The sequence below is a fragment of the Pteropus alecto genome, unplaced genomic scaffold (assembly GCF_000325575.1).
Source record: "Pteropus alecto unplaced genomic scaffold, ASM32557v1 scaffold39, whole genome shotgun sequence".
Taxonomy (NCBI): domain Eukaryota; kingdom Metazoa; phylum Chordata; class Mammalia; order Chiroptera; family Pteropodidae; genus Pteropus; species Pteropus alecto.
In genome coordinates, this window is record NW_006443568.1 from 5,403,940 (window position 1) to 5,430,344 (window position 26,405).

The following is a 26,405-nucleotide window of genomic DNA, read 5'->3' on the forward strand; positions in this document are numbered from 1 at the left end:
CGGGCGGCGCGCACCACCCGCCCCCCCGCGCATGCGCACAAGCCTCAGCCTTGTCCCCCATATCCGAGCCCACGCGCGGAATCTGCGTGATTCCCCGCTAGTGGCCGAAAGCGCCCTGGTCCACAGACCCTCTGAGCGCTTCGTCCCTCTAGCCGCCGCGCTACACACCCCACTGCCGACGTCCGGACAGCTTCGCCCGCTCTGGCCTCGCACCGGAAACTCTGGGTAACCGCTGCTGGCAGAGCCTGCTCGCCACAGCCAATCAATAGCCAGCACTCGCGCGCGGCTTGCTGGGAAAGATGTAGCGAAGGGGCCCCTGAGGCGGGTAAATTGGGAAGGCGGGGGAGGGAATGGACTACAAATCCCTTCATGCTCCGGGGCTGACCCCAACTACCAAGATGCAATAGAAAGGGCTTTAGCCCTAAGAGCCGGATACCCAGGAGGTCCGAAAGGAGCCAGTCATTATGTTCAAGTATCCACGTCAACTTCGTTTTTGTCGCACAGAAGCTATGATTCAGCTCTCAAAGCCTTACGCCTGGCTGTTCTTTCTTGCACTCCCCCACCAATCCTTTCCCCTCTGCTGTGAACATATATGGAAACTCTGAGGATAAAAGACAGAATACTAGTCTGGGCACCAGGAGACCTTTATTGCATTCCTAACTGAACTAATTTGTTGTGTGACTGGGCATTCTTTTTTTCTCCTAGGGCCTCTTTCCGTATTCAAGTGGAAGCTTTTAGTAACAATTCTTTGGACGCTTACGGTGTGCTTTCACGGTAACTACTTGCCTAATTCTCAAACTCAAGTACTATTTGTTATTCCTATTTTACAGCTGAGTACCGTAAGGCAAAGATTAGATAACTTGTCCGAGGTCACATCGCTATTGAGTGGTTAGAGCAGGAAGTGTGGCACCAGCACCCATCTTAACTACTGGACTACCCTGCCAGAAGAAATAATCATCATTGCACGTTTTCCCTGAGGATGAGTCAAGATGACTTGTGAAAGTAGGTTATATTTTTTTCCTTCTCCATTACCAGCATGAATCCCTTTTTGGAAGGGGCTGAGGGAGCCCTGCAAGGCGAAGTTTAGCCTCAGCGGAGTCCTGAGGCTTTTCTCTGACTGGCCCACTTGCTACAAAGTCTCTGTTGCACTAGGGCTTAAAGTGGGTAGGGGAAAGTCAGACGTCTTTTTCTTCAAATGTGAGATCACAAATTTTTAAATTCAGTTTCCTATAGATAATAGAATAAAAACTAACAACCCATGCACCTGGCATTTAATACCTACGTGGTTTGGCTTATTTCCAGCCCATCCTGCCCATCTCCTCTGCCTTTTTTGCTCCAAAAGTACTTTTACTATTTCCAGGACTTCCGGGGTTTTTGCAGATGATATTCTTCTAGCTTCCAAAATGCTCTTCTGGCAAACATTTTTTCGAGGCCCAGCTCAAAGGTCACTTCAGAGCCGTCTCAGTGCTATGTGGTCTGTTCTAGCTCCCTACCTCTGGTTAGAGTTGTATTGCAGCATTAGTAAGGTGCTGAAATTCCTTGCTTACAAATCAATGGACAAACTGTTGGCTAAATACTCTAGTCCTGAAGCCTAGAGTTTCCAGGGGCAGAGAAGGCATTAATTTGTGCAAATTCGGTATTGTTTTAGGGCTCTTAAGATGTTAAATATTTTCCCCAGAGACTCCAAGATAGTGCTCTTCTCTCATCCCTTAGGCAGCACAAGTTCACATTTTAACAGGTAACATTGAGAGGCAATATGGTATAATACTATAAGATGAAACTCAAGCCCAGAAAGGTTTGGGATTCAGGTCTCACAAAACCAAGACTTGATTATTTCCAGAAAAGCATGTTGGAAATCTGTTGAGGAAACATGTAAGTCAGGCCTTAATGGATTTCCATAGGAAGGTGTTCTAGGCAGAGATAATAAACATAATAAGCAAGAACAAGGTATGCATGGAGGGGTAGAGTGGTTTAACAAGAAGGATCAACAGTGGCCTGCAGGGGCCATCTGGGTAATAAGTGGAGCGGGCAGGCAAGGACTAACAAAATTTGATAAACATGGGTTAAAAAGTTACTTTATCATTTTGCTATACAATAGCAACAATATTAGCATCTGCCAGTCAGGGAGACCACTGGGAATGGTGGTGATTGTGGTAAAACAGTTCTTGCAGAATGTTTTCAAGCAGAAACTCAAGCCCAGTAGTGATATTTTTCAAGATAGAGATCTTTATTTTTTTAAATGTTGGCAACGAATTAAAACTTAAACACAGTCAGCCAACCAAAATCCTTTTGGGTCGAATCAACTTTTTGACTGCTTGTCTGTAATCTGCTTTAGGAATTGATCTCAACTGAAGCGAGTGGTCTGTGAACTCTGTGACCTTAATGGGCTCAAATGGCTGTGAAATGGTGCTGATGAACATGTCAGGATCTTTTAGAGAAATTCTAGAAAGTGCAAACTACACAGAATGCAGATCAGTAGTTGCTGGCGGTTGGGCAAGGAGAACTTCCTAAGGGGCATGCAGAAACTTCTAGATGGTATGTCCACCAACTTGACTGTGGTGATGGTTTCATGGGTACATATATGTCAAAACTTACCAAATTGTACATTTTAAATATGTGCCATTTACTGTATTTCATTTGCATTTCAAAAAAACTTTTAAAAAACATCTTTATAGCAGGAGCAGGCTGTTGCCATTCTTAATTCCATTGTTAGGCCACAAGTTCAAACACCCTCTCCTCATTCACTTCCAAAAAATCCGGTCTAGCATCATTCCAAAGAAGACGATTTAGAACTTTGCAACAGGTTTTTATTTTTGCTTTATATCTATTACAGTGTTTGAAACCTAAAGAAATACATTTTCTCTTCAAATTTGGATGTGTATATAAATATCATTTGTCTGGACTCAGTACACTCAATGCCATGGTTTCTTGGCCTATGTCTGCTCTGAAATCATCAAGCTTTATCTGTCTACCCAGGGGCCCTGAGTACTTGGAAAATAGCCAGAGTTTATAGTTCTTAGAAAACTAAAAGCAAATAAATTTGGAAAGAAAAACCAGTGAGGAAGAGGGCTCAATTCACCTTCCAAGGGTCTGTAGCTGGGAACCTAAGCTGTTTTTGAGGGACAGATCTGGTTTGTCTTGGGTGGCTGGGTCCTCATACCCCACGCCCTTTACTTCTTTAGTGGTTCAAAGGCAGTTCCCACAAGTTGGCTAAAAGAGCCAATACCCAACTACAGGGCCTGAGGGTTTATAGAGACAGACTCTTTAAGGCCATCCTCTGAGTCAGAGGTTCCCAGCCAGTCTCAGGATCTGAGCTTAGACTTCCTTCACTGCCCCTAGGGCATGGCAGAGTTTTCTCTTCCCAAACCCTGAAAATCTGACCTAAATGGGAGCAGGGTTCAGGTATGTGCTAAGAGACATCAATCAGGCTGACCTAAAAGCAGCAAGGTAGGCCAAAACTCACTGAAGACTGTTATAACACACTATGCAAACCTTTCTCCTGTGGTGTTCTGGGCCCAAATTTTAATGCTGCCTCTTCTGACTCTCATACCCAGTTTTGGTTCTGAAAATAGCCCAGGCTGGACACAAAATGCCCTCAGAGGAAAAATAACAGCTTTAATTCGGACTTGGTTGCTACTGACCTCAAATTCTTCCCTTTCTATGGTCTTAATCTAGCGGTGGGGCTTGGGGTAGACAATAGGGTGACTGAGTCATTTATGAAGGCCTTGGCCAAGGAGCAGCTAGTTCTCAGCTTGCTAGCTTAACAAAAGAATCCAAAAGACAGAAAAAATACTGGACAAGATTGGTCTAGAATCCTAAAATGGCTGTGGAAGAAACCTACTCTGAGCAATTTCTTAGTCTGTCATTCACTTCTAGGATAGTCCTACCCGGAAGATGATGCCACCAGTTATGAGCATTTCCTATGGTTCAGTGCACTGCCTGAGCCTTGCAACCTCCCCCAGACTGCCAGGGAGGCAGTCAGTCACACACGTTCCTGAGGCCCCCAGCCAGCCTGTTTTCCCTACTGATCCCTGTAGCACCTGTAGGGACCTGTAGAATCTGGATCTTTGCTCTCCATTGAGAATCCAGAATCTGAGCCTATAAGATGAACCTACAGAGGAACACTCAAGATGATGGATACCAAGCTGAGTCTTGGGGAGAAGAGATATGGTCTGAATATATGAGCTGAGGCATGCAAAGAGGGGTATGTGAAATGAGGGAAGTATTGTAAGCATTCATCTCCTTTCCTTCCAGTTTGCTAGAAACAGGAGTAACTCTAGGATGTAGGGAGAAAGCAGGTAGACACAATAAAATGGAAATCCACTTCATTTTGTAGATGGTTTTCATTTTAAGCTGGTTTGGCTAGAGAGAAATAGAAAGCCTGTGCCTGAGAGCCTCCTTTTGCTCTTCCTTGACTCAGTATAGTAGGAGCTATCATCTTTTGCAGTTCAGCTCCAAAACATTGGGCTCATGGAAAATGGCTTCCAGCACAGAGAGAGTAGGAGTGGATCCAAGGGTTCTAGCTGAGGGGGAACATCAAGGGTCCCTGAAAGCTGAGGTCATCAACAGCTGCTCCTTGGAAGGGTCATTTATACCCAATACCTCAAGCAACCAGGCCAGCCAGCTAAGGGTGGAACCCATGTGGTTCTACCAGAAGGTAGCGCCAAGACCAAGGCCAGGCAGTCACTGGGGATTAGATCAGAACTGAGAGCAGGTTTCTAAGACCAGAGACCCTGTTAGTACTAGAGAAGATGATTTGGGGATAGGATGCCCAGATGGGCTGGCAATAAAAAAGCTGGCACTGTTTAAAACAGTATTTGAACACTTTAGCTAAGAAAAAGGCTCCTTGTCCCCTTAGTCCACCCCCACCAGAGGTCTTAAAATAGATATACTAGCCATGTGCCGACATCTGAAGATTCTGAAAACATGTCTTATTAGGCTATTCCCTACAGCAGGCTGGCAGTCCCTCCATCCCTGCAACATCCATTCAGAAGTCTACCAGAAAGCCTTTGACCTCACGTAGGCCAGGGCCTGGAGTTTAGGTGGGAGCTGCCCATGAAGAGTGGCTGTTAAGCCTGGGTTAAAAAAGTAGTATTTTCCTCACCAAGTTGGCCAAAGGAAAGGAGGAGACACAAAAGATGATGTTACTGCCGCTGAGGGCTGGAAGAACTTAACCTGTTGACTGAAAAGGGGGTTAGAGGAAGATAATGAGAAAACGTGGTCTGAGGAAGACACTAACAAAGGGAAGCTCCTGGAGGCCACTGTTATCAGATGAGAAATCTGTCCTCATGCTATGGCCTGGGAGACTATAGCCTTTGGAATCCTTAGAGAAAATTGGTTTAAGCAGCAGCCAGAGGATCAAAAAAGTCAGCCATGTGGTAAAGGACCAGATCTGAAATGAAAGTGAATTTTGGAGGAACAGTTGGGAAAAGCAGGATGTGTATGTCTCACCATAAGAATCTGGCCCCAATGTCAAGGACTTAACTATTGCTTGAACAAAGATGAGGTGGGCTTTTCTTTTGAACTGTAAAATAGTTTTGTAGTGGAGTTAGCAGGCCAGGTGGAAAAGGTCTTGCCTCTTGCCTACCTGAGACACTAGGGGTTGACATTCCCAAGCTGATGAGTAGCATCTGACTCACTAAGGTGCTACAGCATTGGTGTTACTTCAGTAATAACCTCTAGCCCCAAACTACCTTTCTTAGAAAATGGCTGTGGAGTTGACTCAACTGTAGAAAGAGAGGGCACATTCAAGACCAATGGCTCATAGTGAGCACCTGAACTTTAGATCTGCAGCAGAGGGGTATGGATTTCACCTGAGCTGGAGGGGGTGCGTAAGAATGAGAACAAGATCAGAATTGTTTCTGGGGTAGGGAAAATAGAGCTTGAAGCAGGGCACCTCTGACTGACTGACTGACCGTAGTGGGGAAGCGGGCAGGGTAGATTGCGCCTTCACAACAGTTGGTCTATACCTAGCTGACAACTTCCTCCACCCCCATCTCCAACAACTGGGCTTAATCTCCTATGTAATCCACTGAAGCATAAGCAAGCCACTGTGGCACTGCACCAGCTTTACTCAAAGAGAAAAGAAAAAATGGCATTAGGATTATAATTGTTAAAAGGGCGGGCAAAACTCAAACCATGTACAAGGATCCCAAACAGGGAAGACAACGATAACTCTCATGAAAGTCCTGAGGCTGCTAAGTTTCTATGATAATAGGAGAGGCAGCCATGTGTGATAACTTATGCAAGGGCCTTTGAGACTGAGAAGGCAGACTGCTTTCTGGGTTTTCTGACGTAAGCAGTAAGGACTAGAGTAGTGACTCACCACACCCTGGGGTCCTCTTTGCTCCCTTCAGGTACTGGGACAATCAGACCAGGCTGACCTGCTACGTAAAGGTTCCAGAGCTAAGGGTTGGTCCCAGATGGTGGCCCAGAACCCAAGCAGAAAAGAAAAGGACCAAGCTCAGGCTTCCTGAGCGAGGGAGCTTCCACATCTCTTTTTGGTCCTCCTCACAATATCCTACTTACAGAAATTACAGACACTTCTTCCTCTTGAGACCAATTAAAATTGACCTACCTAATATATAGAATATAAAAAAATACATAACTTTCTGACATTCTCTCCTGTGGAAGTAAAATATACATGATCCAACTATGGAAGAGGAAGAAGAGGAAGAAAGGCCAAAGGCAGGGATCCCTGGCTATCCCAATACATGACACTCTCACTCCAACCTCCTCTGCAACTGATGGGTCACCAGAGCAAGGACTTTCTCCTCAGGAGAAAGGAAGGACCACAGCCTCGTCTCGTGCTTAGGAGAAAATACAGCTACCTCAGAAGTTAATTCAACTCCGAGGGGAATTTTCAAGTAAACAAATGAAGTTGGGTCGCACCATTGGAAGGTGGGTAGGAAACGGGATCAGTAGCGACACATGGGAAGCCCTGTCTGAAGGCCTGTGCTCCTCCCCTCCACTCCCACTGGTGTACTTGCCCCAGGAGAGTGAGGGGGATCTCCCAAACTAAAGAGGTCTGGGCAGGGGTTAGAGGGAGGGAGGGGCTTTTGTCACATGGTAACCTCCCCCTCAGCCTCCAGTCCCAGACAATGCTGGCAGCTGGGATTCCTAAAACCAGGAACTCATGGCTCTTGGAAAGAGCAATCTTAATACAAGAAAAATGTGCAAAAGAAAAAAAATTAAATAATCCAAGCATACAAGATTAATATGCTGTCAGAGCAAGAACACTTTGTTTTGGATTTCTCCCCTCCCCTCCCACCCCCTACTTCTGGAATATTCCATCTGCTCAAGTACCCAAGATAAGAGTTACACACAGATCAGGGCAGAGAACTTGGAAGGATGAAGGAAGATAAAAAGGGAAGGAAGTCACCACTAAAGAAAAAATAAAAATAAAAAAGGTGCAAAATTGATTACCTCAGTCCTCCTTTGACTACCCCTGGGCTCCTGGGTTAAAGACATATGTGCAGCCAAAATATAGTGTAAAGAAGAAAAACCCAACAAGTCCCCTTCTTGTCACGAAACCCAAATGTGAGCCTCAGATGGTTCTGTCTGTCCAGAGGGTGCTCCCTCCAGGGAAGGGGGTGGAGCAGGTCAAGAGCACAGTTTCCAGGGCAGCAGAGGTGTGTGGTGGCGGCTGTTGGTGGGGGGCTGGTTTCCCGCCCACCAGAGGGCTGCTTTTCCGCTGGTTGGTGGTGCTTCCCATCCCATCCCCTCCCCGGAGGCAGACATTATAGTTGGAAGCCCTCCATGGGGGCCTCAGGCTGCTGGAAGATGAATTGCTGTTGCGTTTCATCCACTTGGGGAGCCAGGCTGCTGTCATCATCTTCTACACCAAAGTAGTGCTCAATGAGGTCAAAGGCCTTCTGGTAGATCTCCTGGTTTTCATGGCTCTGGAGAAACTCAATTTTATCCAAGCCTATGGTGGCAAAAAGGAAGGAAAGAGAGAGAAGAGTAAACTTTGAATGCTTTTCTATGACTCCGTGAAACATTTACCTATTTTTCTTTCCCTGAGATATGTTACTGGTTATAAATACAAATAATATGATCAGATCTCTCTTTGACCTGAATGAAAGAGAAGAGCCAAAATCTTTTCCTCAAACTACATAACTTCAAAGGAAAAAGACCAAAATATCAGTTATAAATCAAGTTCTAGTCCTGATTCTGCTTTTAACTACCTGTGTGACATGGGCAAAGCATTAGCCTCTCTACATCTCTCAGAGATGAGTGATGAGTCCATCCTGTACTCCTACTGGAACTTGCTAGAAACTCAGCTAAAAACACATCTTCCAGTGCCTGATTTTATCATCAATTCTAGAGCTTGCTTTTTGCATCTGTACCATACCTACTTACTGGGTAGAGCTCATCAGAAAGAGAGCTAATCTACCGTTCTTCAGAGGGAGAAGAAACTGGTGGGATAAAACCTTGCATTCAATAATGAGCCCCCGCCAAACACACACCTTCACATAAGTATACTACTTTGGAGACCTACAGTCCCCAGGTTCTGACTAGAATCTCCCTACTTAAGGCAAAGGTTATGTTGGGGAGAGGGCATATACCATAGGCTTCCTCGATGAGACCACAGTAGGGATTGACCCCTGAGCCACTGCGCTTGCCCTCCTGCTCTCCAAGCCGAAGGATGTTCTCCAGTCCATTGAGGGCCACCTGCACAATCTTTGAATCCATCACAGTCAGCAAGTCGCATAGCGGTTTGATGCAGCCCAGTGAGACTAGGTACCTGGGGACCAGAGACCAGGCAAGTTCTAAATTAATGCAGGGCAAGGGAGGTACCAGGCAGGTGCTGTGGTACCTGTGGGTCTCTTTCATACATGTCAACACACTCAGCATTCCACTCTTACTGAGCCTTCATAACCACCCATCCTTTATTTGTCTCTCCACCCTCCCAGCGTTACTGGTCTAGTTCATTACCATGTGGAAGGCTGCCACAGATTCCTTCTCCTTGTGTTTGATATCTCCTAGCTGCAATATTAACACTCTAAACACATCATTTCCCTGCTTAAAAATTTTCAAAGTCCAAGCTCTACAGATATGTCAATACAGACACTCTTCAGTCTGGCTCTTATTCATCACTCACATCTTCTAGCTTCACTTTCCATCATTCCCTTCTAAGGTTACTACATTTCAGTCAAACATGTAAAGGTCTCCAGGTTTCTGATTCTTGTACTTTTTATACTTGCTTTATATATGTTGATCAATGATGGACTTCATATATGACAGTGGTCCCATAAGATAATAGAGCTGAAAAATTCCAATCACCTAGTGATGTTGTAGCTATCGTTAACATATAGGGCAATGCATTACTCACATGTTTGTGGTGATGCTGGTGTAAGCAAACCTACTGCATTGGCAGTCATATAAAAGTATAGCACATACAATTATAACTAGTACATAATACTTGGTAATGACAATAAATGACTATTATTGTACATACTGGTTTATGTATTTACTATACCGTATTTTTTATTGTTATTTTAGAGTATATTCTTTCTACTTATAAAAAAAGTTTGCTGCAAAACACTTGCCGTGTTATGCTGGCAGCAGCTTCATACATTTTGAGCTTACCGTGTCTCTTGATTGCATCATTTTCGCTTGTGTTTGATTTAATCTCATGTTGTTCTGTACAGTAGCATGCCGTGTGGACTTGTAGCTTAGGGCAATAGGCTGTACCATCTAGGTTTGTGTAAGTGCCCTGAATTACGTTTGCTCAATGATGAAACACCTAATGATAAATTTCTCAGAATGTATCTGTCATTAAGTGGTGCATGACTGTACTTCCCTTCCTAGGCTGAGGGCAAGACACTTGTCAATTCTGAGGGCAAAACACTTGTCAATTCACACCACCCTATTCATGCTGATAATGGAAACTAAAATCAAAAAGCATACACACACACAACGTCTTTCTATTTGTCCCTCCCAAGTGTCACCTCCAAAAATGATTTCCCAGAGAAGCTGCTTTGAATGAACCATAGCATGGTTCTCCTTCATTTGTATGGATAATTGAGTATTACATAGATTTAAATTCTCTAGAGGGTAGGAAGAGATAGAGGAGAGGTAGATATCTGTATCACAGGTTTCTATTCTACAGGAGGGAAAAGAGGTACATGGTCTACAGGTGTCTATTCCAGACTCCAGTGCCACTCTAGCAGCTTACCAGTTAAACTCTACTACAGCTGGACTGAGGCAGACTTATTCCAGAAAAGCAGTTTGGAGGTCACATGTAAACCATGAGCCAAAAGGGAAAGTACACATATTACTCAAGACAACGAGAAAGGAATGTGATACCTGATCTGCTCAGGGGTTCCTCCTGATGTGGCATTGGTGATAGCCCAGGCTGCCTCTTTCCTTGTACGAAACTCTGCTTTCTGAAGGATTTCAATCAACACAGGGAAGATATTTGCATCTATGACAGCCTGAGAGAGGATTTGGGTGGGGTAGAGAGAGAAAGAAAGTCACTTCAAGAGAATTCAAACCCAGCCCACAAATCGGCTAAGATTTAGGTATCTTCCCTTCCTGGGAGTTTTCTGTGTTCTTTCTATATAGGTGAGAGGCTACAGAGGAACTTGGCTTCTAGTACACAGAATCTTTAACCAGTAACACACATTGACCCCCATTTCTAAAGGGAAATTAGTTCTTCTAGAAGCAAATATTCCACAATTTCTCATGTCCCCATGCCTTCCCATCTGACACCCCACCCCCTGACTTCCCTCCTGCTTGTTCTACCTGTATTTGAGCCCTGTTGCCAGCAGTGATATTTGAAATGGTCCAGCAAGCTTCCTTCCGGATTGACTCCTTGGGGCTGCTCAGCAAGTGGAGGAGGCAAGGGAGGGCTGAACAGTTAAGAATAACCTAGAACATCACAAGCATAGGCAACAAAAGAAAAATTAGATAAATAGACTCAATAAAAATTAAAAACTTTTGTACATCATAAGATACTATCAGTAAAGTGAACAAGCAAACCACAGAATGGGGGAAAATGTGCAAATCATGTATCTGATCAGGCTTCATATCCAGAATATGTAAAGAATTTCTACAACTCAACATCAAAAAACTGAGCCCAATTTAAAAAATAGGCAAAAGATTTTAATAGACATTTCTCTAAAGAAGTTATACAGATGGCCAAAAAGCATATGAAAAGATGCCAAACATCACCAATCATTAGAGAAATGCAAATCAAGACTATAATGAGATAACACTTTACACTTATTAGGATGATATATATATATATAAAACAGAAAATACAAGTGTTGGTAAGGATGTGGAAAAACTGGAACTTGGTACTTTGCAGGTGAGAATATAAAATAGTGCAGCTACTGTGCAGCAGTTTGGTGGTTCCTTAAAGTCTTAAACATAAAATTACCATATGATCCAGTAATTCTACTTCTGGGCATTATCCAAAAGGACTGAAAGCAAGGACTCAAATAACTTATACGCAATGTTTAATGCAGTATTAGTCACATAGCCAAAAGGTGAAAACCACCCATGTCTATCAATAAATGAAGAATAAACAAAATGTGGTGTACGCATTCAATGGAATATTATCCAGCCATTAAAAGGAATGAAAAGTCTGACACACACTACAGTATGACTGAACTTCAAAGACATTGTGCTAAGTGAAATAAGTTGACACAAAGGACGAATATATATGGTTCTACTTATAAGACGTACCTAGAGTAGTCAAGCTCATATAAAGTAGTATGGTGGTTACTAGGGGATGTGGGGAGGGGTAAACGGGGAGTTATTTTTTAATGGGTACAGAGTTTTCATTTGAAATGAAAAAAAATTGTGGAAATGTATATGGTGGTGATGGTTGACTAACAATGTTAATGTACTTAATGCCACTGAAATATACACTTGGAAATGGTTAAAACTGTAAATTTTATGTTATGAATATTTGCACATGTACACACAAGAATGACCTAGAAAATGAGTGTGGGTTTGAGTTGAGATTGCTCACCTTTAAGAAATTTGTCAAAAATCACACAAAATTATGCCAACCACTCAAGACCTAATGAATACCCAGTTCCATAGCTTTTATTATCTTAAAGGGACCATGACTCAAAAACTGTTAACTATTATCTTACAATACCCTGGATACTAAGCCAGGTTGATTTAGTTTTCCTTCAAAAGCACACAATGGATGATGATTTGCTTCCCATTTATAGAAGAAATGAAGGCAACCAAGTTGCCCATGGTCATATAGAAAGTGGCAGAGTTGGAATTTTTCACTCAAACCCATGCTTTCTCTCCTAGACCATGCTGACTCTCATCAGGGCCAAAGCCTTTGGCAGGGTTTTGTCCATAGACAGCTCTCCTCTTCTTTACCTGGGTCTGGATGTCATCCCCAGTGACGATGTTGCCCACAGCTCTCAGGGCAGGAGAAGCCACTTTGTAATCATTATGCCTGCAGAAGAGGGAGATCTCATTAGTAGAGGACCAGCACACGGTACTCAGCCTTGCTGACCACCAAGGCTGACAGCACTCTCATGGCTCCAGACCTTTGGATAGGGTGGCAGTTCTTTACTCTGAGCTTGGAGAAGCTTAGGGAATTTGTACCCTTTCTGAGATCACTCACATCAGAAGCTCTACTAATCTCCTGCAGACTCCAGAGTCTATGACTGCTTGGATCTTCTCGTTGGGGCCATCAGACAGATAAGAAAGGGCCCAGCAAGCATCTGCCAGCAAGTCTGAGTCACTGCTGAAGAGGAGGCGAGAGAGCACAGGCAAACAAGGGGAGACCTGTTGGAAACAGAGTGAGAGGGACTCATAGGAGGACATCAGCTCTACTGCTAATATTAACACTGCTGTTCACTCCTCTATAAGTAATTCTAAGCCCTAGAGATCTCTGCTACGTTTTTTTAAAATTTATTTTATTGCTTTCAAGTATACAGTATATTGGTTAGAAAACCTCTACTACATTTAATCATCAGGCCTAACTTTTCACTTTACCATCCAGCAAACGAGATCACCCACTTCATTGACCTCTTTCAATTTCCTAAGGATTGAGACTCTAAGGGGTTCCCCAAAGACTTGAAAACTCCCATATAAAAATTCCTCCATATGAAGGAACCTGCTATCACTCAGAACTGGTAAGAAGCTCTCTCACCTTTGCAAACTCTGGGGGTGGGTTCTTCCCTCGGCAGAGGTTTGACAGGGCCCAGACTGCATTCCGTGTCATTGTCAGTCGTGTGGACTTTGTAAGGAGTCTGAAAGAAAAAGCAAAGCCAGATCCTGATCAGTGATGTCCTTGGCATAGGGCTGTTGCCAATGAGCCCCAGGAGCAAATCCAATAAGATCCCTAAGACTCTGGTAGCTTCACTGTTTCTTCTTACCCATAGACCTAAATAAATTGAGCATGTTTGGGTCAGGAGGCTAACCTACATCTTCACAGAGGATTAGGACCAGCTATGGCTAGTTAAGACCATGACTAATAAGAACAGAGGGCTGGATCTTGGGTAAGCCTGTAAAGCTTTTAAGATAAGACATACTGTGTCCCTAACTGTAGCCACAAGTTCTAAACAAGAAGTACTGTTCTCTTTGGAAATAAAAGCTGAAGGTCTAGTGTGAGGGCTTTGGCCATGCAGTATGGAATGGCTTTCTGTGAAGGGCCCAAGAAAGAATTATAGTGGTAGCCTATGAGACTGTGGTCTCTGAAGAATACTTCCTCTATCTATTTTGGTTTAAATGTAATGCAGCTTTACTTTAAGGGTATGAGAGGGAGGGATGGAGGATCCAGATGACCCTTCCTGGAGTCTTTGACATGGGGTTTACAAGAGAGCTCTTCAATGTACCTATGCATAAAGCCATAGAAAATCAATGTATTCTGTAGAGAAGGCTGAATTTTTCCTGATGGGCTAGTCCTGCCACTTTTCCCAGGCTCAAAAATGAGACAGGCATGACCAACGTGAGATTCTACAGTGCCATGAAATGAAGAATATCCACTTGGCACAGACTAGCAGCACAATTTTCTTGCTCTGAAAAGATATATTTTATTTCGGCAATCTAAACACACTTTTAGTTTTGGTTTTGTATTTACTTACCATCTTAAGGTAAACTGCCCCCCAAAACACCTGCCACATGGCTGCCCTACAGATGCCCCTAGTGGGATGATCATTAATTACTCACGTTAACAAAGGATTAAGGATGGAACAGTTCAGGACGTAATCTCGGCAAACGGAGCTGTCTCCAGCTATGTTTCCCAGTGCCCAGACTGCCTGAAAAGGGGATGACAGAACCGTCACCTAGAGTCTAGTGGCTTCTGTGAGTCCTTTATAATCAGGACAAAAACCATATCAAGGCCCAGACACACAAAACAAACTCAGGGAGCCTCCTTGTTGACACCTTTTTTGAGCACTTGCTCTATGAGGACCTTTTCTCTGAGAGTTCCTGGCTCAAGAGTCCTGGGAAGACAGGCTGACATATGTAATGCAGCCAGAAAAGTCAAACCAAGACCTCCCTATTGCCACCACTCAGAAAAGGAGAAAGTGATTGAAAAGTTGCATTTTTGTAGCCTCATTGACCAACTCTAATACAATGGAGGAAAAAAAATCCCAGGACCACTCTCCACTTCTATCCAACAAGCAAAATTCCAGTGGAAGAAATGGAAGTTGTTATCTTTATTTTGATGATCTATAGGATGAGAAATGGGTACTCTGGTGTCTTTTTTTCCAATAACACCTCTGATGCCAAATGTGAAGTTTTTTCCATATCAACAACCAATTCTGACACCAACTGTGTGTCCAACAATTCAATTCAATTCTGACACTAAGTCTTGGAGTTAGCGCAGACCTCAACAGATTAAGGACTCAGTCCTACAAGACTGTTTCCACTTTAGACACCAGATGCAATTACCAGCTACCACCTGTACTTCTGACCCAGTGGCTATAAATTTGAGAGTTCCCACAATCCTCTCCTCAGGTTCAGTAATTCACTAGAGGTTCAGAGAACTCAGGAAAATGCTTACATTTACCAGTTTATTACAATGGATACGACTCAGGAAAAGCTAAATGAAACAGATATATGGCGCAAGGTTTAGTGTAAGGAGCAGGGGAGCTTCCACGCCCTCTCCAGGCATGCCACCTTCCCAGCACACTGATGTGTTCAACCTGGGAGGCTGCTGAATACCACTGCTCTGTGAGCACTTATAACCTGATCTCCAGCCCTCCTAATCTTCCTGGGGAGGTTGGGATGGAAGGGTGGGGAAAGGTAGAGCCTGAGAGTTCCCACCCTCTAATCCTATGTTTGCTCTTTCTGAGTCCCATCCTGAGACTATTTAGGGGCTCTAACCTGAATCATCTCATTAGCATAGACTCAGGTTGTTCTAAAGGGGCTCATTATAAATAACAAAAGACACTACTATCACTCATAAAATTCCAAAGTTTTTAGGAGCTCTTTGTCAGAACTGGGGATGAAGACCAAATATATCTTTTATTATACCACAGGTATCACTGAGAATTAAGCTAAATTTGAGCATTACCTGTTCCTGTACATCCTCAAAGTCCGAGTTAAGCAGCTCTATAAATATGGGGACAGCTCCTGCTTCAATGACAATTTTGGTCTGCTGAGAGGTTCCAGAGGCAATGTTTGTTAGAGCCCAGGCAGCTTCAAACTGAAAGTGAGATTAAGCCATGATTGAGAAGTCATTCCAGATGGAGCAGCCATTTACCAGCTGGCTATGAGCAGTAAGCCTCTTGCTCCTGACTAAAAAAATCAAAACACAAGCCTTTCCCTCTCCTCACTTTAAATGGTAGGAAGAGGTCTCCACAGAGAAATAACCGAATGGGAAGACAGAACTGGGCTTCACTCGACCAGTTCTAGTCTTGCACTACCACAACACCCGTGAGTCCTTTAGCAAATCACTTTTTTATTTTTCGAGTTTCACTTTCTTCATTTCTGAAACCAGAATTAGAGTGAGATGGGTCTCTCCAAGTCCCTTTCAGCTGAGTTTCTAGTAAGTTCCATCAGATTAACTATCTATTTCTAAGAGAAACCCAGAGGCTAAATGGTTTCTAGGGCTTATGTCTGGTACCCCCTTGCTCTAATTCTCACCTGTAATGTACAATTCTCATTCCTTTTCAGAAACTCCACAAACCGATCCACCACTCCTGGAGTGTTGATAACTTCATCTATTGGAGGGCTAGGCTCTGGAAAAGGGAGAAAGGAAGAAGAAACGTCAAGATAGGCTTTGGCTAATGCACTCACTAGGGTCAGCTCACCATGCTTCCTAGGTACTCCTGGCCATCCTTATAAAACATTCCCAACAACCATTTAACAACAGCTGGTCATCTTTGAACTGTATGATACAGTTCGGACACTGAAGAGTAAAGCCCATCCTAATTTAAGTTTGCTCACCTGAACCTAAGCAAGTACCTACCTTACTTAAGCAAGCAAGTAGTAAGAGAGAGAAGAAAGCCCAAGGGATGAGCAACCCTAGTCTAAACATTTCATCTAAAGATTTCCCTTCGAAGACTAGCATTTTCTCTTGGGAGGACTGCTTAATATACTGAGGCAAGGAGTATTTTTCCTATCATACATCAAATTTTTATTAAGCACAAACTACGTGTCAGACACAGTTCTAGGTATTGAGCATATAGTGGTGAACAAAACCAAAAGTCTCTGCCCTCATGGAGCTTACATTCTAATGAGGAGATACAGATGATAAAAGTGTAACAGAAAAAAAAGAATTGGTAGGGCAGGGTAGGAAGATTAAGAATGCCAAGGGTAGGGAGATGGCCAGTAATTTTAGGCAGAATGTCAGGGCAGGCTTCATTGAGATGGTAAGATCTGGTCGTAAAAGTGAGGGAGCTGTCACATAGATATCAGGCAGAAGGAACAGCCAATGCAAAGGAAAAAAATGTGCCTGGCTTATCTAAGGAACACCAAAGACAGCAGGGTTAGAGTAGAATGAGTGAAGGGGAGTAGTTGATGAGGTCAGTGAGAAGAAACAAGACACTGAATTATGTAGGGTCTCCAGGGAGGACCAGGCTTTGTACCTTTGGAGAGCAGTTTCCGGAATTTCTGTGTGGTTGCTAACTGCAGGTCAGAATCATCAGAAAAGAGCATCTCTACCATCTCTCTTGTGATCACACTCTCCTAGAATATAAAACAGGTTCGAGATTTTGCAAACCACACTAGAGCCAGATAGGGGAACACAATCCTGAATAGCATCCTGCTTTTAAGTCTAAAGACTTAAGAGCAAAAGGACAGCATGACAGGCTCAGGAGAAGGTGTTTGTTTAATCCATGGCTTCTGCAAACTGGGACATTTGACAGTGATTCCTAACTTCTGAGGCAACTGATGGCTTCTTTTAAATGTTTCCTCAGGTGTCCCCATCCCCACCAGAAATAAATCCTTGTTGAGTCTTTAAGCTGACAAAAGGGCCCATGGAATAAAGAGCTTAGCATGGTTGTCGGCAAAACTACTAGATGAAGTGAACTGCCCAGTTTCTATTCTGCAAAAGTAGCTACTTCTCAGGCCTGCCTAAAGCAAAGTCCTTACCCCAGTGGTAGAGCTCACATAGGAGTCCATGAGGAGACTATCGAACATGGCAGCCTCTTCATTAATCATCTCCACATTTCTCCGTTTAAAAAGCTGCAAGCAAAGAGAAGAGATGGTAGTAAGATTACCTACTGAAACAAAGAACGACCCAATGTTAAATTATGGCATAACTGTCAAGGAAATGCTAACATAGTTGAGAAAACGCCAAGCTTAACACAATGACATGGAAAGATATTCAAGGGCTTTACTTTCTATGTTATATTAAATTGTTCACATTTTTTAAAAAGCAAACAACTCTTTAAAGATTCTAGTGCTCTTTGTATAAACGGTCATGAGTACTACAACCATGCCACCCTGAACACGCCCGATCTCTTCTGATCGCAGAAGCTAAGCAGGGTCGGGCCTGGTTAGTACTTGGATAGGAAACCACCTAGAAAGACTGGGTGCTATAGGTGTTAAAAAAAAAAAAAAAAGGTGATGAGTATAAAAGGCTTTGAAGGAAAGAAGTAATGGTAAAGCAAGAGGGTAGGCAAGAGCAGGTTAGGTGACTGCATATAGGTCTAGGCAAGGCACCAATTTAGTGAGTGTATAGTAGAGCATAAATGATGAGGCATTATTATAGTCTCGGTCCTAGGGAGACTTACAAAGAATGGACCCCAGAAATAGAAGGAAGCCTCTTAAAGAGCCAGACTTAGGGCTAGGCCTTGAAGGCCAGGCCTAACACTTGACTATAGGATAGAGAAAAGGCAACAAGGAACTAGAACTAGAATGTTATACTGAAGACATAAATGATGTCTAAATTGTTCTAAATTATGGAAAAAGAATAAAGGGATTTTCTCTCTTTTCCAACATTTCTTTACAACAAAGGAAAGTAGATAAGTGGCCCACAGAGCTCAACTACTTTCCTAAGGAGCAGGTGAGAGCACAAGGTGGAGGCCAATCATTGTGGCTGGATCCTTTCCATGAACATCCCGGTTAACCCACCTGTTGCTCCCGCTTCTGTTTCCGGAGCTGAATGCCCTCTTCTTCTCTTCTTCGCCTCATTTCCTCAGGGTTTAGGGCATTGTTCTTATAGCTCTTCATTCGATAATTGTCCTTCCCTGGGCTCGCCATGGTCTCTAGATGAAGGGAAAATACAAACACATTGGCAAAGGTTCTTAAGAGGGCAGCATTTCTTTTTTTTTTTTTTTTTTACAGTAGAAAAGAAAAGTTTTATTAGAAGGGCAAGTACACTTCCAGACATGGAAGTGGGCCTGAGCAAAAGAAGCGTGGCTCAAAAGGCTAGCATTTCCTTTTCACCGGGCTTCTGTCCCTACCCAGCCTACCCAATTGGGGGTTCACAGATTCTCAAGGAGGCCTAATAATCTCAATAATCACACCTCTGACATCTCTCATGCCACCTTCACACCAAGAGTTTCCTTTAATCATAATAAGCTGGTTAAATAATTATAACAACTGATATAAGCATAGTAGTTAAAGTATAGGCCCTGGAGCCAGACTCTGTGGGTTCAAACTCTGGCTCTTCTACTTGTTAGCTGTTCAATCTTCAATAAGTTGCTTTAATCTCTATGCCTCAAGATCTCGTCTTTAAAACAGGGACATAATAGTTACTACTTCATAGAGTTGTTAGAAGGATTAAATAGGTAAATACATGTGAAGTACGACTTAGAATAATGCTAGGCATATGGTAAATGCTCACAGCTATGATCACCTCCATGACAAGAGAGAAAACAGTAATATGACTTTCCCAATAAACTCAGATGTATTTAACCTGGTCAGGGGAAATACATCATACTATATCCAATTTAGTGGAATGAAATACATTATAGTATATCCAATTCAGTGAATACCATGTATCTTTTTTTAATGACTGATATACCCACCATACATTTTTTAAATTAGAAAAAAAAAAAAAAGAATTAATCTGTAATATTTGATATGTAAAAAAAGATAAGGCATAATGTTAAATTACCAAGCACAATAATGCAACGAGAATCTGTAAACCTGCCACCAAATCTAAGAACTAGAATGTTATCAATATGCCTGAATCTAGTTGTGGGCTCTTCCCCTATCCCAGGGTCCTTCATTCCCCTCTAGCCAAAAGAAAACTGCTATCCTGAATTGTCATTATCTCTGTTTTTGTTAATCACATATAAGTATATCCCTAAATACTGTATCACATTGTATTTAGTCTTCTGAGAACTGCCCCTGCTCCTGCCCCAAGTGACTTCCTAAGATTTACCCATGTTTTTTCATGGAACTGTATTTCATTCATTTTTTTCCTATATTATTTCACTGTATAAATATATCATAATTTAACCATTTTTCTGTTGGTAGAATGAATTTAAAAAAACATGATTCAACAATGTGATATATGCAAATATTTAACTGTATAGCCAAAGACACGAATAGGTTGAAAGTAAATGGATAGAAAAAGATATTTCATGCAAATTGTAATCAAGAGAAAGCTGGGATGGCAATAAAAGGAGACAAAAAACTTCCAAGAGACAAAGAAGGTCATTACATACTGATAAAAGGATCAAGTCATCAAGATATAACAACTATAAAAATATATATGCACCAAACTAGAGCCCCAAAATATATGAAGCAAACACTGACAGTCTTGAAGGGGTAAATAGTTCTACAATAGTATTTAGAGACTCTAATGTACTACTTTCAATAATGAATAGAATACCTAGATAGAAAATCAATACGAAAATGGAAAACTTCAACATTATAAATGAGCTAAACCTAAAAGATATAGAATATTCCACCCAACAATAGCAGAATATACCTTCTCAAGTGTACATGGAACATTTCCAGGATAGACAATGTTAGGCCACAAAAAGAATCTCAATAAATTCTAAAAAACTGAAATCAAAGTGTTTTCTAAGACCACATGGAACAAAGCTAGAAATAAATATCAGAAGGAAAACTGGAAAATTCACAAATATGTGAAAACTAAACAACACTCTTAAATAATAAATAAAACTGGAGGACTCACAATTCCTAATTTCATAATTTACTACAAAGCTATAGTAATCAAAACAGCGTGGTATTGGCGTAAGGAAAAATATACAGATCAATGAGAGCCCAGAAATAAACTTACACACTACATAAAACAATTAACTCAAATGGATCGACAACGTAAATATATAAGATAAGAACATAAAACTATTAGAATAAAACATAGGAGTAAATTTTTATGATCTGGGCAATAGATTCTTAGCTATGACATCAAAAGCACAAGCAACAAAAGATATTAACTAGTGAAAAGACAACGTACAGAATGGGAGAAATTATTTCCAAATCATATATCTGATAAGGGTTTACTATCCAGAATATATAATTTCTACAAATGAACAACAAAAAGAAAACTCATTTAAAAATGGGCAAAGGATATCAATATACACTTCTCTAAAGATACACATATGGCCAATATACACATGAAAAGATGCTCAACATAATTAGTCTTAAAGGAAATGCATATCAAACTCACAATCAGATACTACCTCATATCTACTTAGAATGGCTAAAACAAAAACAAAAGAAAAAATAACAAGGTGGCAAGGATGGAGAAATTGGAACCTGATGCATTGCTAGTGGGAATGTAAAATGGGGTAGTCTCTGTGGAAAACAGTATGCCAGTGCCTCAAAAATATTAAACATAATATGACCTAGTAGTTCTACTCTTTGGTATATCCCTCTGGATTTATTTAGAATAGCCTAATCCTAAACTGTTTACTCTGCCCTGCCTTCACTTTCCCTCAGAAACCCCAATAAAGGCTCTTATCTAAACCTTCCACTTGCTCCCACCTTTTATGCTTCCTTACCACCTTGGTGTTTTCCTCTTGACCCTGTGTGGCATGCAGTAACTTTCTTTCTGAGACCAGTGAGTATAATAGACTTCTTCCTTCCAAGACCTGTCTTTATATCCTCCTGTGGTTGCAGTGACTTTATCATACCTTACCCAATATTTACATTTTTAAAACAATCTATTTTAAAAACTGATAAAAGTGAACCTGATTATGTTGAAGTATGAGTAGAGGAAGACTTACCAACTTGGGTCTCCCTTTATAGGCATTTCTCATCCTCTAAATTTCTATTTGAAACAGTAACTAAAAGTATTACAAATGGTATGAAAAATTAAGTTTTCTAGGCACACAGAAGGAGACACTAACTTTAATATTGCCCCTTTTCTGGAATGGTTGGGATGACTGTGATGAGAGTTCAAAAAAGAAATCTCCCTCTATAAATGTCTAACCACTATACTATTACCTGAAACTAATTTAACCCATTTCCCATTTCGGAAAAAAAGTACAGCTTGCTGCCAGCGTTAATTTTACATAAACACGCTCTTTGAGGCTGAAGTAAATTTGACTGGTTTTCAATGTGAAAATAAAAGAACTGTTCTTTAGTTATTTCTAAACAGATCTAGTCTCTAATCCTAATGTAACAGAAATGTATACTTAAATCAGATTCATCAAATGAATCTTCGGCTAACAACTGTTTGAGAACAATGTTAACATTATGCGTAGGAATGCTACGTTTTCTAGGATTTTGACATTTTCTGCGATCAAGAATTACTACATTTTGTAAATGGAAATATTCCTACTAAAAACAGAATACTATAAATAGAATGATGTCATTTGTTTCCAAAGACTATGGATATACTAGAGTGATGCAAAAATAATAATAAAAGCGAGACATTTCGTGGCAAACTTTTGAGGTAATGTTAGGGCTGTAATCCGTGAGTAGTCAGGGTAAACACTGCAGCCACAGGCGCTGCTGGCAAGTATTCTCAGGGCAAACAGGAAATAGGTTAATATTGACAGTCAACTGTAACTGGAATAAAAATCTCCCAAAGATAAGATTTGGGCTGGTTCTTCAAGTAGGAGATTCACCTTGTAGGTGGAAATAGAATAAATAAGGAAACACATAAATGTGAGGGGGAAAAATAGTCTATTAAAAGAATCTTAGTGAAGGAAAAATGAACGTGGAAGTTGAGAGAGCTGAAATCTGGAGCTGGAAAGGCTGAGGGAATGTGCCTTCAGCAATTTCAGAGAAGGTGCCTCTGGTCATTCTGGAAAGTAGACTGGTGAATTCACAGCAGCAGCAGGGTCTTAAAATGTGCAAGTCTCCATACCCCCTTGGCAAAGCCCAGGTGGATTTATTGCTGGGAAAAAATAAAAGTTCTAGGGGACTGCAGTAGCCTCCCTTTAAGGCCCCTAATTCCCCTGTGCTTGTAGACTAGCAAGCACAGGACAGATTCCAAAAGTCAGCACTGTGGACTGCTGTCTCCCATTACCTGACACATAATTTTTCATGACTCTGAGCCTGGGCTCTCTCAGAGGGCTGTCCCCTCCTTCAAGCATACCTGACAGTGAAGCTGGAAGGATAACCGGGCTGTGCTTCTTTAGTCACCATGGTGACAAGAAACTATCACAAATATTTGCTTATGACTTCACTCGAGAAGCCAGGCAGGGGAGGTTAGATTGGAAGGAGGAACATCTGCAAAAGCACATCTGGAATCAGCAACCAAAGGAAGGCCGGACTCTTGTTCAAGGACCAGCAGGCAAAGGGGCTTTTTGTCCCATCACGCCCTCCTTTACTGGGGCTGGATCCAGAAATCTATAATATATATATACCTTTTCTAGCATCTGTCTTAGCTTAGTCAAGAACCTGTCTCAAAGTGAACAGATCCCTGAAGTCATACCTCTCATTTCTAGGAAATAAATGCCTAATGTTGCCATACATTTTCTAAGCTTTTAGAATTAAGGGATTAGCAATAATAATACAAAAGAGAGGTATGGACCCTGTTATGGCCTGAATTATGCCCTCCGCTTTTATATGTTGGAAGTTTAACCTCTGGTACCTCAAAATGTGACTGTATTTGGAGATAGGGTCTTAACAGAGGTGATTAAAATGAGAATACGGGGTTAAGGTCCTAATCCAATATGACTAGTATCCTTATAAGAGATTAAGATACAGATGCACATACAGTACATCATGTGAACATGAAGACAGCCATCTCAAGGAGACGTCTTAGAAGAAGCCAACTCTGCTGATACCTTGATCTCTGATTTCTAGCTTCCAGAACCGTGAGAAAATAATTTATGTTGTTTAAGCCCCCCAGTCTGTGGTACTTTGTTATGGCGGCCCTAGCAAATTAATACAGGACCTACCTGAAAGATGAAGAACCTGAGTCTAAGGTCACATACCAGATGACTAGCAAGATTACTATAGTACTTCATTTAATCACTGGTATATATAAAATTTTGAGATTCATCAAATTCTTAAATTATGCACATTTTCTCAGGAAAAAAAGCATACTACATATAGCCAGCTGTCCTGTGTATGGAATGTGAACAATACTACCACACCTTCAAGCTCACATCTGCTGGCTCTAGGACTTTCCAAATCAAAGTTTTATGTTCATGGTACTTCAAAAAGTTACCAAGCAATCACTTCAAGGCATCTTTCTAGAAGAATCCATATTTAGTAGATGAGAGTACTAGCCTTATTTTTCTAGGTAATGACATGACAATCTTCAAAGGAGATGGGCCCTGGAACACTATGAAGCAATCTGTCTTTTAAAATTACTTCCCTTGTCCTGGTGCTAAACTGAGTGGGTGCTCCTCTTTGCAGAGGGAGGCTTTCTAATAAAATGTTATTATAACTGCCCAAAGAGAATGAGCTAAGACTTTAAATCAGGCAGACTGCTGGGCATATGCTACAGTTAGGAAGCTTTACAATTTATCATGATGCAGTGAAAGTTACTCAATGGTAATGAGAAGAGAAATAAAGGAGATAAACTTATCTCCCAATTTAATGTCTCTTCAAGAATGTAAGAAACCCGATTCCTCCGAGGATGAAATGGCTTTTTTTCAGCTGTCCTCTCTTGACTTTTCACTATGAATTCTCTAGCAAATGTGCATCAACATAAGATCTCTGGTTAAAACATTATGGCCACATGTCAGTTAATTAAAAAGAAAGGAACTAGAGAGTATATACTAGGATACAGAGCCCACAGCTTTAGCGAGCTAGTAAGGTTTGCTAATGTGCCAAGCTCTTTGAAGATATAAGCTCTAATCCTCACAACAATCCTGAGAATCCATTTTACAGATGAGAAAAGTGAGACTCAGAGGTTAATAAACCAGGATGCTAAAATGTCAACCCTAATCTGTCTGGTCCCAAACTTCAAGTTCTTTTCATTTCCTGAAAAGGGAAACGATAAGTAACAGCAAATCCATAAGAATTCTGAGCTGGGGACTCCTCCACCACTGGTAATCAAATCTGATCACATTTCAGAATTTCAGTTACCACAAATTCAAATCCCTTAAAGGGTAAAGAGGTTAACAATTTTTAACAGGATAGTTAAAATAATACAGTAGGGACTGCACTCATATTTGATTTTTACATTGTGCCAGCCAAACAATTTGATGGGGGCTTTGTTAAATAATTAAAACTCAGCATCACGCTTCTGTTTTCAAAAAATGTTTTTATACACAGGATCTAACTGACCCCTATAACAACCAATTAGAAAGATTAGTCAATTAGCATATCCACTTAACAGCTAAGGAACCATGTTTGGAGCTGTGGTGACTCGCACAGGATCAGTCAGCTATTAAATTGTGAAGCTGAACTTCAATCTAGACCCTCTAATTCCAAAGGCCTCCTCTTTTCATCCAACCTCTGAGGACTACTTTCCAGCCTCGCAATACACATAAACTTCTATTCAGTTTGGCTCTTGTCCTTAGACTAGATTCTATTTTGATCTCTTTACTCACAGTCATTTTACCTTGAGAATTACTGGCAATCAAGTCTCTAACTAGTGCATATTAACGGAGCAACTGAAAACTGTTACTGGAGATGTTTGCCTAAGAGCCCCCCTCCAACTCTTTCATCTAATCTGTTGCCAAATTCTGTCCTGATTTTATCTCCAAAATACATCTTGAATGTACTTACAACTCTCTCAATTCCTGACCCCACCCCGGACCCACTCAAGTCACTATCATCTCTTGCCTGGCTACTAACCAACCTCCCCATCCCCGCTTTCCCTCAATCCATCAACACACAAAAACCAGAGCACACCACTGCCCCCATGTAGAATAAAATCCTCTTCAGAACTCAAGGTCTTGCCTATATTTTCATCTCATTCAACTCTACCCTCCTGTAAGAGTGGCCCTCTCAGTATTTGGAATCCATCAAGTTGTTTCTGGCTGTAGTCTTCACACTTCCTGTTTTCTACCCCAGTGCTCTTCCCTACCTCTTAGAATTGCTTAGAATAGATCCTTCTCTCCTAATGCTAACCTAAAGAAAGCTACTGTATTTATGTCAGAACACCTGTTTTATTTCCTTCATTACACAATTTACAATGTGTCTGTTCTCTATAGGATGTGTAAGTTCTATAAAGGCAGGGATCTTTGTTGTATCCCCAGCATCTATAATATCATAGATACACAAATATTTGTTTAATGACTCACTGTTCAAATATTTATTCAATACTTAATGAACACCTGCACTGTCCCACACACAGGCCTAACTATAACAGTTGTTTAATTAATGTCTGCCAGTAAATGTAAGGTAAGTGAAAAAGTGTACAGCAAAGAAATCTTCCTTGTGACTGGAGTGGAGCAGAACTTCCAAAGGCGATTGTAGAAGGGTTTCTTATTAGAAATCCAGAAACCACAAGGTTCCTCCGGAATTGATATAAAACTGAATAAAAATGCTCTTTTTTGAGACTACAGCACACGGATGGCTCAGACAAAGACATTTAGACTGCTAAATTCAGTAACCTTGTCAGTATTCATTCTCATTACTTGGAACCCATCAAGCTGTTTCTGGCTGCAGTCTTTTTGACTTTCTGATTGGTCACTGAT

The 26,405-nt window shown here is 41.5% G+C and overlaps 2 protein-coding genes and 1 long non-coding RNA gene across 6 annotated transcripts in view; 1 reads left to right on the plus strand and 2 right to left on the minus strand.

Moving 5' to 3' along the window:
• The window catches only part of TXLNA (taxilin alpha), a 15,129-nt gene extending 14,823 nt beyond the window's left edge, over positions 1 to 306 (minus strand). Inside the window, exon 1 of the mRNA XM_006924302.3 lies at positions 169 to 306. The gene's annotated coding sequence lies outside the window, so the exon portion shown is untranslated. The remainder of the gene's footprint in view (positions 1 to 168) is intronic.
• Positions 307 to 384: 78 nt separating this feature from the next.
• On the plus strand, positions 385 to 2,873 carry LOC112472946. Its single transcript, XR_003043853.1, has 2 exons — positions 385 to 1,002; positions 2,336 to 2,873. It is a non-coding gene; the product is annotated as an uncharacterized LOC112472946 (long non-coding RNA).
• Positions 2,791 to 26,405, minus strand: part of KPNA6 (karyopherin subunit alpha 6) — a 37,314-nt gene continuing 13,699 nt past the window's right edge. For all 4 annotated transcript variants that reach the window (XM_006924303.3, XM_025041495.1, XM_025041493.1 and 1 more), the window contains exons 2-14: positions 18,508 to 18,641; positions 17,524 to 17,616; positions 17,019 to 17,118; positions 16,075 to 16,169; positions 15,503 to 15,634; positions 14,152 to 14,240; positions 13,133 to 13,232; positions 12,602 to 12,765; positions 12,352 to 12,430; positions 10,750 to 10,875; positions 10,312 to 10,439; positions 8,568 to 8,746; positions 2,791 to 7,927 (exon numbers count right to left, since the gene is read on the minus strand). In XM_006924303.3, the coding sequence (XP_006924365.1) occupies positions 7,740 to 7,927; positions 8,568 to 8,746; positions 10,312 to 10,439; positions 10,750 to 10,875; positions 12,352 to 12,430; positions 12,602 to 12,765; positions 13,133 to 13,232; positions 14,152 to 14,240; positions 15,503 to 15,634; positions 16,075 to 16,169; positions 17,019 to 17,118; positions 17,524 to 17,616; positions 18,508 to 18,641 (1,607 nt within the window). In that variant the 3' untranslated portion in view covers positions 2,791 to 7,739. The remainder of the gene's footprint in view (positions 7,928 to 8,567; positions 8,747 to 10,311; positions 10,440 to 10,749; positions 10,876 to 12,351; positions 12,431 to 12,601; positions 12,766 to 13,132; positions 13,233 to 14,151; positions 14,241 to 15,502; positions 15,635 to 16,074; positions 16,170 to 17,018; positions 17,119 to 17,523; positions 17,617 to 18,507; positions 18,642 to 26,405) is intronic.